The 13,631-nt window shown below is 48.4% G+C and overlaps 1 protein-coding gene across 4 annotated transcripts in view; it reads right to left on the minus strand.

The window, feature by feature from the left end:
- MYO15A (myosin XVA) overlaps positions 1–13,631 on the minus strand; it is a 94,718-nt gene that overhangs the window by 16,843 nt on the left and 64,244 nt on the right. For 3 of the 4 annotated variants that reach the window (XM_081169325.1, XM_081169324.1, XM_081169323.1), the window contains exons 46-55: positions 13,172–13,313; positions 12,971–13,082; positions 12,349–12,423; positions 10,415–10,620; positions 8,736–8,872; positions 7,121–7,193; positions 5,834–5,906; positions 4,368–4,441; positions 1,920–2,002; positions 952–1,082 (exon numbers count right to left, since the gene is read on the minus strand). In XM_081169325.1, the coding sequence (XP_081025451.1) occupies positions 952–1,082; positions 1,920–2,002; positions 4,368–4,441; positions 5,834–5,906; positions 7,121–7,193; positions 8,736–8,872; positions 10,415–10,620; positions 12,349–12,423; positions 12,971–13,082; positions 13,172–13,313 (1,106 nt within the window). The remainder of the gene's footprint in view (positions 1–951; positions 1,083–1,919; positions 2,003–4,367; positions 4,442–5,833; positions 5,907–7,120; positions 7,194–8,735; positions 8,873–10,414; positions 10,621–12,348; positions 12,424–12,970; positions 13,083–13,171; positions 13,314–13,631) is intronic. The other variant, XM_081169326.1, reaches the window with a different exon arrangement.

A 13,631-nucleotide genomic window follows, 5' to 3' on the forward strand; every position in this document is an offset into this window, starting at 1 on the left:
ATGAGGGCAGGCAGAAGCAGCCACCGTTTTCTTCCTGGGATCTAACCCCTTTCCCTGCCCCAGGAGTTGTGAAATGTTAAATTCGGATGAGCAGTCCTGATGCAAAGCAGTTTAAGGCGAAAACGGTTATAACATTTGCTAGAGGAAAACGGGAGCACTCTCAAGGCATTTGACACAAACCTAGTTTTTTATCTTGGGAAGCAAGCTACTAAATAAGTAAATAAAATTCTGTGAATCTCCAGCACAGCCATTCTCAATAGGGGAAAAGCTGGCTGTAGGGCAGGGGATGGAAACCTGAGATCCAGGAGCCAAATGAAGCCCCCCCCCCCGGATTCCCCACACAGGGTCTCCGCAGGCCACACCCCTCATAAGGCCACACCCCTCACCAGGCCTAGTTCATACCCCACTTGAGCATTTTTGCCTGGCTAGGAATGTATCCTTGAACTCTGATCATGCATTTTGCTTGCCTGGGTGGAGGACAGAGAAGCCAGTGGGAAAGTGTGTGTAGAAACTATTCTACTGAACAAAGGCAAAATTTGCATTTGTTGGACTACAGCTCCCATCATCCCTGACTAGGGATCCTTCTCACTAGGGATGATGGGAATTGTAGTCCAATAGCATTGGGGCTCCAAGGTTGAGAAAGGCTGACATAGCTTAATATTGTCCACAGCGGCTGGCAGCAACTCTCCAGGGTTTCAGACCAGGAATCTTTCTCAATCCTACCTGCAAATGTTTGGGGTCGAAATCTGGGGTTGCATTGCAGGGGGTTGGACTAGATGACCCTCAGAATCCCTTCCAGATCTACAATTCTATGATTCCATGGGTTCTTCTGCATGCAGAGCAGGTGCTCCACCACTGAGGCGTGTCTCTTTCTCAGCCAGGACAGCGCATACGTAACCTTGTGACTGGTTGACCAGATGGTCTCCAGGGGCGAATCTCCCAATATCTCACCTTGGAAATGCAAGCTGGGACTGTTGCAGATTTCTTGGAGGAACTGCAGCAAATATGGTCGGAGGACTTCAGAGCATCTGTAATAGGCACTCAGGATGTAGAGCAGCCTCCAACCTTTCTGGCAGCTGTCCCTGTGTGAAACCCCCCAAAGAAGGGAATTGGGGGCTGTTAAAGTAGTATGCAAGAAATGCACAAACTTGGGATGCAGTTTGGAGTGCTACTATCCCTCTCTCCTCCCCCTTCCTTCCTCCTCTCCCCTCCTACAATATGTAGGGACCTTTTGACATCGGAAGCACTCTGTATCCCACGGGGCGGCACTCATCACTAGAAACGGGGGGGACAAATGCTATCCAGTTCACCTTTAATGGAAAACCTGCCCAATTTGCACTTTCTGAAACTAGGTGCGAACTGAAACACAGCCTTCAAAACTGACAGTACTCCAAATTCTGCAGCTATGTGAAAATGCATATACAGTGGTACTTCTGGTTGTGAACGTAATTCGTTCCAGAGGTCCGTTCTTAAGCTGAAACCGTTCTTATCCCGAGGCGCACTTTTGCCACTGGGGCCTCTGGCGCGCAATTTCCGTTCGCATCCTGGGGCAAAGTTTGCAACCAGGAGCAGCTACCTCTGGGTTAGCGGAGCTTGTAACCTGAAGCATTCGTAACCAGAAGCGTTCATAACCGGAGGTACCACTTTAGTAGGGTACAGTTGTAGACAGAAATGCAAATATCAGTGAAAAGAACATTTAAAAAATGTGCTATGTTAGGGAAAGTTGCATACAAAAAGGTGTAAATTATGATAAAAGTGCATGGAAATGATGAATTTACATGTGGACATAATTATTCTTTTAATCTTAAACAGGTTGAAAGGAAGATAACTGAATTTAAGGTGTGCTTCTACATAGAAGCCCCCCCCCCCCCGCCACCACTGTGCACAGGCCTGCGGGTTGTTACCAGAGACTCACGTACGTCTTGGTGCTGGTGTTGTCTGTGATCTGTTTGATGATCTGGCAAAACACCTCGTCCCTGATGACCTCGTGGTCCCCGCAGAGCTAGTGGAGAATCAGGAGCAAGTATGGAATTATACATGTCTCAGGGGAGTCCCAGCTCTTGCTGGCTGCTCTCGTAGCAGCCGCCACTTGCTATCTCCCCACTAAGACTTCTGGCCTGGGAAGGTGATGGAAGAGTTTGCCACAGCAGCCCTCCAGTGCCAGATTTACGTATAAGCTAAACAAGCTATAGCTTAGGGCCCCACTCTCTTGGGGAACCCCAACATTTTTAAAGAAAAAAACACCTGGATGTACATATCCAAAATATAAGATAAAAAACAAATCAAATAAACCCTACATACAGCAACAGTGTCGTGTGTTGTGTAGGCTCCTATGATGTAAGTAATAGGCCCCGCCTGCTAGCCTGATCCCTAAAATATTACTGGTTTGCTCATTTCTATATATAGGGTGCCTACATTCTGCATGCCTATTGTCTTTGTCCATGGAGTTTTCTTGGCAGGGATACTGGAGTGGCTTGCCGGTTCCTGCTCCAGGTGGATCACGTTTGGTCAAAACTCTCCACTATGACCTGTCCATCTTGGGTGGCCCTGCACGGCATAGCTCATATCTTCTCTGAGTTATTCATGCCCCTTCGCCATGGCAAGGCAGTGATCCGTGAAGGAAGCTACCAGCATGTGTTTGACTAAACTGCGGAAGGCAGTGGAATACAGGAGTGCCTGACGTGCTCTGGTCCAGGGGGTCATGAAGAGTCGGACATGACTAAACGACTCAACAACAACATTCTGCATGGACTGGTTGCATGGCAATATGTGCAAATGGCTTTAGATACCTCTTAGCTCCATAAATTGCCATATAGCATATATTCAACACAAAAAACAGCGGCAATTTGTTGTTGACAAAGGACAGCTAGACAAATAAGGGGTCCCATTAGCTTCAGTAGCTTAGGGCCTCATCAAACCTAAATCTGGCCCTGTAGCCCGCCACGGCTATGACAAGCTCAGCAGCTCTGCAAATCAGAAGAGCATGCTTTAGACTACAGGTCATTAATTGGTTAATTGGTCACAGCCTGGCCTAAGGCGGTTGCAGCAGCATGATGTTTGGCTTAAAAGCAGGTATCAGGTTAGAGAAGGTTGAAGGCTGCTGCACTAAGGCTAAGGGGCAGCCCATGTTGTGTCCTTGATATGTCGTTGGATTTTAAAAGGGGTCACCATCGTGTTGGGGCCTGTGGGCACATGTGGAAATTGGAGAAACCTTTGTGCGCACAATGCACGCACAAGGCTGCAATGGAGTGCAAGACGTAATGTTATTGTACTGGCTACAACAGAACGCTTCTTGCAAGCCTGATTTCAGAGGAAGGAAGTGAAGCTGTGAGTGCATGTTCACCTGTGGGTGCCACAATGGTGACCTCTGGACTATAGCAGCTGCACTCGAGAATGAGAATGTTTACTAGGAGAGGCCAGAGCAACCAGGCTGGCTTGGCGAGTGCAGCCCCAGTGCAGATATAAGCCCAGGAGGGAGTTCCATCAGCTCCAGACTTCGTTGGAGCTTGTTTCTGCGTTGGCTCCACAGCTTCCATTCCCCACAAGGGCCAGAAAGCAGCTTACTCTTGAAAAAATCTCGCCTAAGCCAAAATTGCCCAAGGGCCACAGTGCTTGAGACCGCTTTTTGCCATTTGCCCTAATTTTATCTTATATACAAGGGACACAGGTGGCGCTGTGGGTTAAACCACAGAGCCTAGGGCTTGCCGATCAGAAGGTCGGCGGTTCGAATCCCCGTGACAGGGTGAGCTCCCGTTGCTCGGTCCCAGCGCCTGCCAACCTAGCAGTTCGAAAGCACATAAAAAGTGCAAGTAGATAAATAGGTACCGCTCCGGCGGGAAGGTAAACGGCGTTTCCGTGCGCTGCTCTGGTTAGCCAGAAGCGGCTTAGTCATGCTGGCCACATGACCCGGAAGCTGGACGCCGGCTCCCTCGGCCAATAAAGCGAGATGAGCGCCGCAACCCCAGAGTTGGCCACAACTGGACCTAATGGTTGGGGGCCCCTTTACCTTTACCTATCTTATATACAAATACAAGTGGCTCAGGGATGCCAGGCCCCATGGGTCTATGTGAGAGTCTGGATTTAGCACAGTTCAATGTAATTCTTAACCTTTTGGGGGGGGGAAATATGTACCGGTAATTGTTTTAATTTAGACCATGGAATCCTTTGGTAATTAGAGACCAGGCATCCTTTCCTTCTTGATATGTTTTATTATTGACTCTGTACCCTGCACTTTCTTACTGACAATTGAGACAACTTATCCCTTTTTTTGAAACTAAATTGTCTTTCATTTCTTTTCCCCTGTGACTTGCTTGTTGCTATTAAAATTCAGTTTTAAAACCTGAGAAGAAGAGAGGAAGTTTGATTACCTTGAGAAGAGAACACACCACCTCTAGCTCAGTTTGTCCTTTGAGGGGGAGGTCGCCCATAAACTTCATCACAGCTGGAAAAGCAGATGCAGATAAAAACACACACACACAGAGAGAAAGACACTCCAGATAAGAAGTCAAGAAGAACCTGTTGGATCAGGTCAGTGGCCCATCTAGCCCAGAGTCCTCTTTCCCACATCTTGCCCCTGGGACACCCAAAAGCAAGACCAGAGCACAGCAGCACTTGCAATTCTTAGCCACTGGTATTCAGAAAGACATACAATCTCCGATAGTGGAGAAATAGCCTAGGCCAGGGGTCTGCAACCCGCGGCTCCGGAGCCGCATGTGGCTCTTTTACACCTTTGCTGCGGCTCCGGGGCGGATACTAGCGAGGGGAGGAGGAGCGTTGTGCGCCCCGACACACCCCACTGTCGCAGACGCTGTACTGGCTGTGACGTCGCATGGGGGCGGTGCGTGCGTTAGTCACGCATCGTCCCGATGTCACCTTCCCGCCCGCCCGCCCACTACATTGTAAGGGGCATGTACGCTGGTCACTGCATTGAAAGGGGGCATGTACGCTGGTCACTATTTTGAAGGGGAGTGAAGAACACACACACAAAAAAAGGTAACTTGTTAATTTAACGTTTATTTCTATGAGGAGGAGTAATTCTGAGGGGTCAAACAAATAATAAAAAAGTGACAAAAAAGTTATTTTTATGATGACGAGTTTTGCGGCTCCCAGGTTTTTTTTCTTCGAAAACAGGTCCAAGTGGCTCTTTTTGTCTTAAAGGTTGCAGACCCCTGGCCTAGACCAGGGGTCCCCAAACTAAGGTGTGGGGGCCGGATAAGGCCTGAAGGACTCGTTTATCCGGCCCAGAGCAACTCCCACCGCCCGCTCTTACCGGTGCTGCGCTGCGCAGCTGCCCACTTCCAGGTCAGAGGAGCACTGGAAATAGCTTGCGCGCATGCACAAGTGTTATTTGCACATGCGCACAAGCTATTTCTGGTGCTCCTCCGACCCGGAAGTGTGCCGGAAATAGTGTGTGTGCATGCGTATGGGCATGCGCTCCCCCGCTGCGCGATCGGCGCTGGAGACACTGGCCCGAGGCGCGGTAAGTTTGCTGACCCCTGGCCTAGACATTGTAGCTGGTAGCCACTGACAGCTTTATCCTCTGTGATTTTTTTCTAATTCTCTTTTAAAGCCACCCACCTTGTGAGAGAGAATTCCTTAGCACACTATGTGCTCCAAGATCATTTGGAGTCTTCCCTTTGCCACACACACAGAACGGAACTACAACTTTACGAGAGAAAGATACGGCCCCATCATGCCTGATCACTTTTCTCCTCATGCGATCAGAGGAAGTGATACTTCTGATTACCAGCTGCTGGGAATCGCAGGAGAGAAGCGTGCTGTTCTGCCCGGGTCCTGCTTGTGCCTTCCTAAAGTGGACCTCCCGGCTCCTCACCTTGGAAAGTTTCTGCAGCTATTTTGTTCAGGCTGCTGTCCGTGAATTCAATGAGCGACTCCTGGATGGGGGCCTGTGCAGGGAAGAAAGGAAGAGGTTTGGTTCCACAGGCAATGGGCAAAGGAATTGGGGCAAGCAAAGGGGTGTGACAGTTGCACACAATGCTTTACACACTTGAATAAAACCCCTTGGACCTGAACTGCGTTAGTTTAACGAAACACAGAAGTGGAGGCTGACATTTTATTTAATGGGTTGTATCCAGCTAAGCTTTACTTAAAGTGGATCCATTTAAAATAATGGACCTAAGCAAGTCATAGAATCATAGAGTTGGAAGGGAATCTTCCTTCTTGTAATTCGAATCCATTCGTTCGAGTGCTACCCTCCAGAGAAGGAAAAAGCAAGCGTGCTGCATGACAGCTTTTTAGATATTAATTTCAATGGGTTTACACTGAATATGACTAATACTGGATACAAACCAATTTTATAAAAATACAACTAGTTTTTAATGTTTGTCTTTATATGTATTTATAAAATGTATATTTTACACTTCCTTTTGTAAACCGTTTAGAGGTCTTTTTTTTGGATGGGGAGGAAGTGGTGTATAAATGTTGCTAAACATAAATAACTGTTTGGGGATGCAGTGGGCAGGGATTTCCCCGGTGCAAGCCAAACAATTATGAGTGGCTCAGTGACATGGGGGCATGTCAAATTTTTAAACTTTCAAATCCCCCAAGTGAGGGGTACTAAAAAGTTGAAACATGTAACTCAAGAAAATATTTAGTGAAAGCAATAAAAAAAAATGACTTGGGAATTCAAAATATATTTTGGTTAAATTAATATAATTTAGTTTTGCCAGGTAAGTAAAATGTGTGTAGAATTGCATAGAAATCATTAAAACGGATTGCTAAGTACTTGCAGTTTATTATTATTATTATTATTATTAGGCATTACCTGACGTTTTAAAATTAAAATTCTTTGGTTTTCCAAAAGCAGTTTATGTGCTTCTTCATCAAACAGTTTACCAAACTAAATGTTGTCCAGCCACAAAAATAATAGCAGATTTGAATTCCTCACACCCAAAAACATATTTTAAAGACCCCCTCATTGAATAAATTTGAAAAATCAAGTTTCATTCCTTAAAATGAATGGGCCCTCCCACCAAAGTCCCCGGTTTAAGACCTCCGCGCGCCCTTCAGTGGGGTCCCATTAGAGTCCACAATACACACATATAGAGAGGCAGCCAGTCAGAAGAAAACTATCATTGCTCAATAAAACTATCTGTATTACCTTGGTGAATTTCAGAATATCTGCCATGCCATTCGATTCACCACTTTTTTTGGATTTCTGCTTGTTGGGATCCCTGAAATTAATTCCAAACATGAATTACAACCTGCCTTTCAGGGAAGGTTCCAGGCGGACGAGGTCTTTCCCTCTTCCCTTGGGATCTGTGACTGCCTGGTCCCCTAGGGACCAGCTCAAGCCCATCGGGGGAAAACCATTCCCTGCCCTTTTTGCCAGGTAGGCATTTTGTCCACAAAGATTTCCCAAATTGCAACTCATTTCCACATGCTAATAAATGGAGTAAAGAGGAGGGGCTATAACTGGGACAACTGTTGTGTGTGTGTGGCCGCCACCACAGCATACATTTAAAGCACTATGATACCACTTTCAACAGCCATGGTCTTCCTCCCAAAGAGTTGTGGGAGTTGTAGTTTGTTGAGGGTTCTGAGAGTTGTTAGGAGAACCCCTATTCCTGTGGCTGAAGCTGGTTACACCATAAGCATTTTGCCTGCATGGATTTGCTGCTGCCTTTGCTGTGAACCAATGCATGATTATAAAGTAAGTCAACCTTTATTTTTTTTAAAAAAAAAATACAGTGGTGCCTCGCAAGACGAAATTAATTCGTTCCGCGAGTTTTTCATCTAGCGAATTTTTCGTCTTGCGAAGCACGGTGTCGGAAAAGTTTTGGAAAAGCTTCAAAAATCACCAAAAACCTCAAAAAAGGCTACCACACCGCGTTCTATGAGTTGCTCCTCGAAGTCAAGTCGCAACTGTATTAATGGTGTTAAGAAAAAGGAAACAAACTTGCAAGACGTTTTCGTCTTGCGAAGCAAGCCCATAGGGAAATTCGTCTTGCGAAGCAGCTCAAAAACCGCAAAACCCTTTCGTCTAGCGAGTTTTTCGTCTTGCGAGGCATTCGTCTTGCGGGGCACCACTGTACTTTACAAGTTGTTGTCTGATTCATTGTTATGCAGGGGAAGAAGGGGGAAGCCAGATTATTCCATAGCTGGTCTCGCTCAAAACAAGGTTTCACAGCCTAATTCCTATGCGTTTAATTTTGCTGCCAAGGATGGGGTTTTGAAACTTTGCTTAACCCACACATGTGGGCACATGAAATTGCAATTAATATACCCTCTCCTACCCATTAAAACCCATCCCATGCTGTCTTGCCTGCCACACATACACATATCCAGCTATAGGGTGCAGTAGGTTGTGGGTCTGTTTTCCTCTTCAGGCAACCCCCCAGCTTATCTCACTTCAACCTCCGATGCAATTTACTTCTTTGAGAGGCAAACGATTTCCGCAAATCGCGGTGGTTGACATGCTGCAAGAGAGCCAACTGCCCGTGGCAAAGAGGGGGCCATCTTGACTTACCTCTTGGTCATCCCAAGACATGCGATGATCGCACCCCGTAAACGTTAGCAGGGGTGTTATAACTAACTGGTATGCTGAGGTGGGTGGAGGGGCACGGTTGCAGCACCCCAGAATTCCTTTGCTTTCCTTACACGGGGGATTGCAGCCTCGGGACACCAACTCTGACACACCAAACTTGAGATGACGGCCTCCGTTTCTCGAGGGCAAACAAGCCCTTAGGGGGCTCCGTCCGTCCGCACGCACTCACATCTTTGCCCTCTGCCCTTCTCGGAAATACTTCTTGGAAAACTCCAGCATGTTGAAGGCGCCGCCTCGTGGGCCGATGTCCTTGGTGCCCTGAAAGCCCTCTGCACTCTCTGTGAATTCGCTGCCTGCCAGACACACCTGGGGGAAAAGAAAGGAGAGGCCCAGGGTGTTCGTCTCTTGATTTTGTCGGGAGTGTGCAGGCACAGTCTTTCTGATAAGGCCAAGGACCTATTGCAGCCCAGGTGGATCTGGGACTCTGCCTGCTCCTTCCAGTTCTCAGTTCCCTGAATGCAGTGGCAATGGGTTTGGTGGCAGAGGGCTTGGGTGGCTTGCGAAGAGGGGATACCCATGCAGGAAAGCCACTTCCGCCCTACGGAGGAGGTGGGGTTGCCGGCTTCATGGCTCCTCTGCATAATTGGGGGGATTCCCGGCCGCGTCACCCCCTGGTCGGCCAATCGGGGGCTTGGCCTGCCCTACTTAATGCAGGACGCGGCTGGGAATCTCCCTCTTTGCTGCTTACCAGCTGTTCCTGCTTTTCCCACCCTCCCGCCCTATAAGGTTTCCGTTCCTTGACCTTGCTATGGACCTTGGTTGGTCGCCGTTGAGGGGCCTGGTGGGAATTTTCCCACTTGGCAAATTGGCACCAGCCACTTGGTTTTCGCCTACCTCGTAGCAAATTGTCACAACTTTCTGGGTATTGGCGGTTAGGCATTGGTATAGTTCTGTAGATGGAAGAGGGGAGGTAGCGCCATCACCTGCCCCACATATTGAAGGGTAGTCCGGTAAAGGATTCCGGGGGGCATGGCCCTGTCCAAAGCCTGGGGAGGTGAGGGCCTAAGGCACGCCCCCTAGCGGTGACCCCGGGGGAGTTCCTAGTTGATGTGCATCAGCAGGACTTCCCCTACGGGTGGTTAACCCTTCCCGGACTTCAAGTGGATGGACTGAAGTCGAATATAGTCGGTTAGGACCGGTGCCTAAGCCAATACCGCTCATCACCTGTAACCAATAAAGTTGTGGCCTTAATTAGCTCAGAGGAAGAGGCATCCACTCTGCACAGCAAGGTTGCAGCAAGGTTTAATTAAATTAATTACCATATTTTTCTGTCTATAAGACGCCTCCATGTATAAGACGCCCCCTATTTTGGGGGACTCAGATTTAAGAAAATGGCCTTGGCACTATCTGTGTAAAAGACGCCCCCTAATTTTTGACATAATTTTTTAAGGGAAAAAGCCTAGTCTTATACAAGGGAAAATACGGTAATTAAAACCTGAGGCCCAGATGTAGTCCACCCCCACCCCACCCCCCATCTTCTCTGTCTGACCCTCATAATTCTCTCCAGGCTGCACCCCTCTAATGGTGAGGAATGGCCAGGGCATGTAGGGGAAACTGCCAAGGGGCTACTGTTGCTGCATCACCAGTATCTGCCGCCTGAGGCAACTGCCTAATGGTAGGGCTGGACTTGCCCTGCAATTCTTCTCCCAAGATGAACAGCAAGGAGGAAGAAAGTGTGGTGCTTTAGGGACAGCTTCCCAGTGGCCTTCCCTCTCTGGTCACCTTGGTGAGAGAGTGGTGGATGTTGCAACATTCCCGGGGCTCCCTTCCTCGCCCCAAATCCTGACTCCCACCTCGCTTTGAGGCCTGGCATGAGAAACATGGCCACCCCCTCCACGCTGCACTCGCCTCAGTCTTCTTGTCAAGCTCCTGAGCCACGGCTGTGGATGCAACAGCCACAGCCACCGAGGCCGGGACAGCCACTTTGGCCTGCTTGTCCTTGGGCTCCTCCTTCTTCTCCGCGGGAAGGTGGGTAAAATCTGGTGCTGCCACCGGCTGGACGCAATCGGCAGGGAAGAAGCCTGATTTCCCATAGATGGCACCAAACTTCCAGCCTACACCAGGAAGAAGGCATTGAGTTATAGGCTGTCAATATCCCCCCCCCCCCTTTCATGGTGGTAGAGCTGTTATTGCTCCCTCTCAACATCAGGTCAAGGGCTTTCATCTATCTAGCAGAAAATGGAGACAGATAGAAGGAGCCAGAAGAGAACTATGCCCTTAACAGTCAGTGGAAGAAGAAAGCCTTATTTTCAGGGCTCAGATCCACAGTGGGTCTTTTTCTTCTTCTTCCTTTCCCCCCTCCCCCCCCTTTTAATTTTGATTTTCGCAGTGGGTCTTGAACCTCCAGCCTTAGGGATGGCAAGTGGGCATACAGCTTTTATACTGCCTCTGGTCAAGAAGAGAACTGCATCAAATAGGCCAAAGTAGGTCATGTGATAGTCACTGGTCAGAGCTCCAGGTCAGATTTGTTTGAGCAACTGGGAGCCCCGTTTGCACGATACATTTAAAGCACTATTGTAAACAGGGCCAGATTTAGGTTTGATGAGGCCCTAAGCTACTCAAAGTAATGGGGCCCTTTATATGTCCAGCTGTCCTTCGCCAACAACAAATTGTCACTGTTTTTTGTGTTGAATATATGCTATATTGTGATTTATGGACCTAATAGGTATCTAAAGCCATTTGCACATAACAAAATACGTATTTTATCAAAGTAATTGTTGAACTGAAATACAATTAAGAAGTATATTAATAGTGAAATACAATTAAGAAGTATATTAATAGTGAAATAATTATTAAGCTCTAACTTAAATTGATGTAGGTTTTATTTATTTTTTCTTATATTTTGGAAATGTACATCCAGGTTTTTCCCCCCTTTAAATTATTAACGGCTCCCAAGAGAGTGGGGCCCTAAGCTATAGCTTGTTTAGCTTATACATAAATCCGGCACTGGCAAACAGTCAGGGCTTCCCCAAAGAATCCTGGGGAGTGCCTTAAGGGAGATGTGAGTTGTTAGGAGATGCCTATTCCCCTTCCAGAGCTACAATTCCCAGAGCTCTCTGTGAAGAGGAATTGACTGGTGAACCACGCTGGGAACTGCAGCTCTGCGAGTCGAATAGGGGTTTCCTATCAACTCGCATCACCCTTAATGAATGACAGCTCCCAGAATCCTTGGGGGAAGACACAGCTGTTAAAAGTGGTATGGTAAAGGTAAAGGGACCCCTGACCATTAGGTCCAGTCTCTGGGGTTGCGACGCTCATCTCGCTTTACTGGCTGAGGGAGCCGGCATACAGCTTCCGGGTCATGTGGCCAGCATGACTAAGCCGCTTCTGGCGAACCAGAGCAGCGCATGGAAACGCCGTTTACCTTCCCGCTGGAGTGGTACCTATTTATCTACTTGCACTTTGACGTGCTTTTGAACTGCTAGGTGGGCAGGAGCAGGGACTGAGCAACGGGAGCTCACCCCATCATGGGGATTCGAACCGCCGACCTTCTGATCGGCATGTCCTAGGCTCTGTGGTTTAACCCACAGCGCCACCCACGTCCCTAACTAAAAGTGGTATGAGGGTGCTTTAAATGTTTAGTGCAGATGGGACCCTGCTCTTGAGGGAAGGAACATGCGAAGTTGCCTTGTACCATGTCTGTGATCTGCCACTGAGCAAGAGCAGAATGCATAGGCTGCTTTTTAGCTTGCAGGAGTCTGTTTGTCCAGGAGAGACAGAAAGGCCACTGCACGCAGGAGAAAGGGGGACAGGGCACATCACCACACGCAAGAGCCACCCACCAAAATCCTGGGTGCCCTTCTTCACATCCTCCAGGAGCATCACTTTCTTCCGCACCACGCAGCCGAAATAGCGGTCTGTGGGGACGGGAGAGTCACGGCGGTGTCAAAGGAGGGCACGGAAGACCCTCTTAACCTAGCCCTGGGCAGGCTCCCTGATTCACAGAGCAGGTGAACTGAGTAGAAGCCCTGATCCTCTGTTGCACCTGCCATTATCCGCCTGCAATCTGCAATAGCCCCTCGTATGTTGTGGCTGCATGCATCCCACCTCTCTGCACAATACGGCAAGGGAGGAATTTGGCTTGGGCTCACACTGCAACACGGGACAAGACACGCACTGAAATCCTTTTGAACTGATTGCGCTGCTCCGAATTTTGCGGAACGGTTATCCATCCCAAAAGGTGTGTGCAAAAAATGTGGATGTAGTGGGAGAAAGTCTGCATATATTAGTGAAAATAATGCAGAAAAAAATGGATTGCGCCAGGCTTGCAAAAATGTGTAGATTGTGAAAAAACTTCATATGGAAAAAGGCTGTATGTTAAGAGAAACATAGACTGAAATGCTCAAGATTTTTTGTGTTACTTCCCATCCTCGCCCCACAGACTTCCTGATGATGGTCTCTCACCTTGATCCAAGCCTTCCATTGGCCGCAGGCAAATGATGTCTCCTTTATGGAACCGTAAGAGGCTTTTATCGTCTGTAATATGGTTCTTGATTGCAACCATGTACTGTGAATCCTAGAAGGGGGGAAAGACAAAGGGTGGCTGGCTGGGGCAGCAGGGGTACAAGGTGTTCCAAAGAAAGGGCCTCTGCTATGTCTTTTTACCTTCTTGAGTTCGTTGAGGAAATAGTCAATCAGTGCCTTAATCTGGGCAGCTTTGGGGGAGAAAAGGATGAGCTTCTCGTTGGTGAGGTTGACCTCCAGCATGTTCTTCGAGCCGGTGGTCACAAAGAGGATATCGCCGTAGCTGTGGAAAAAGGGAAATGGGGTTCATTGCCAAGCTTGGAGGTCAGTGGTGCTGAAAGTGGATCCAGGAAAGGTGGACACACAGCGCATTTGGACGATGGTACTGATGCCCTTCCTCCAGGGTTCTCAGAGGGGAATATGGGGGGCACTGCCGCAAAGGGAGAGACTCCGTCTGTGGACTGAGGGCATTGTCAGGGACTGGCCCAGGGCGAAAGGCCAGGGCCTTTTGTGCTGGGGCCCTAGAAGCCCTGCCCCTTTTCCTCCCAGGGCAGCTGGCTGCACTGCAATGTGGACTGCTAGTGAGATCCCCAGCTACCCA

This window comes from Podarcis bocagei (genome assembly GCF_964188305.1).
Source record: "Podarcis bocagei genome assembly, chromosome: 14".
NCBI classification, from domain to species: Eukaryota; Metazoa; Chordata; class Lepidosauria; order Squamata; family Lacertidae; genus Podarcis; species Podarcis bocagei.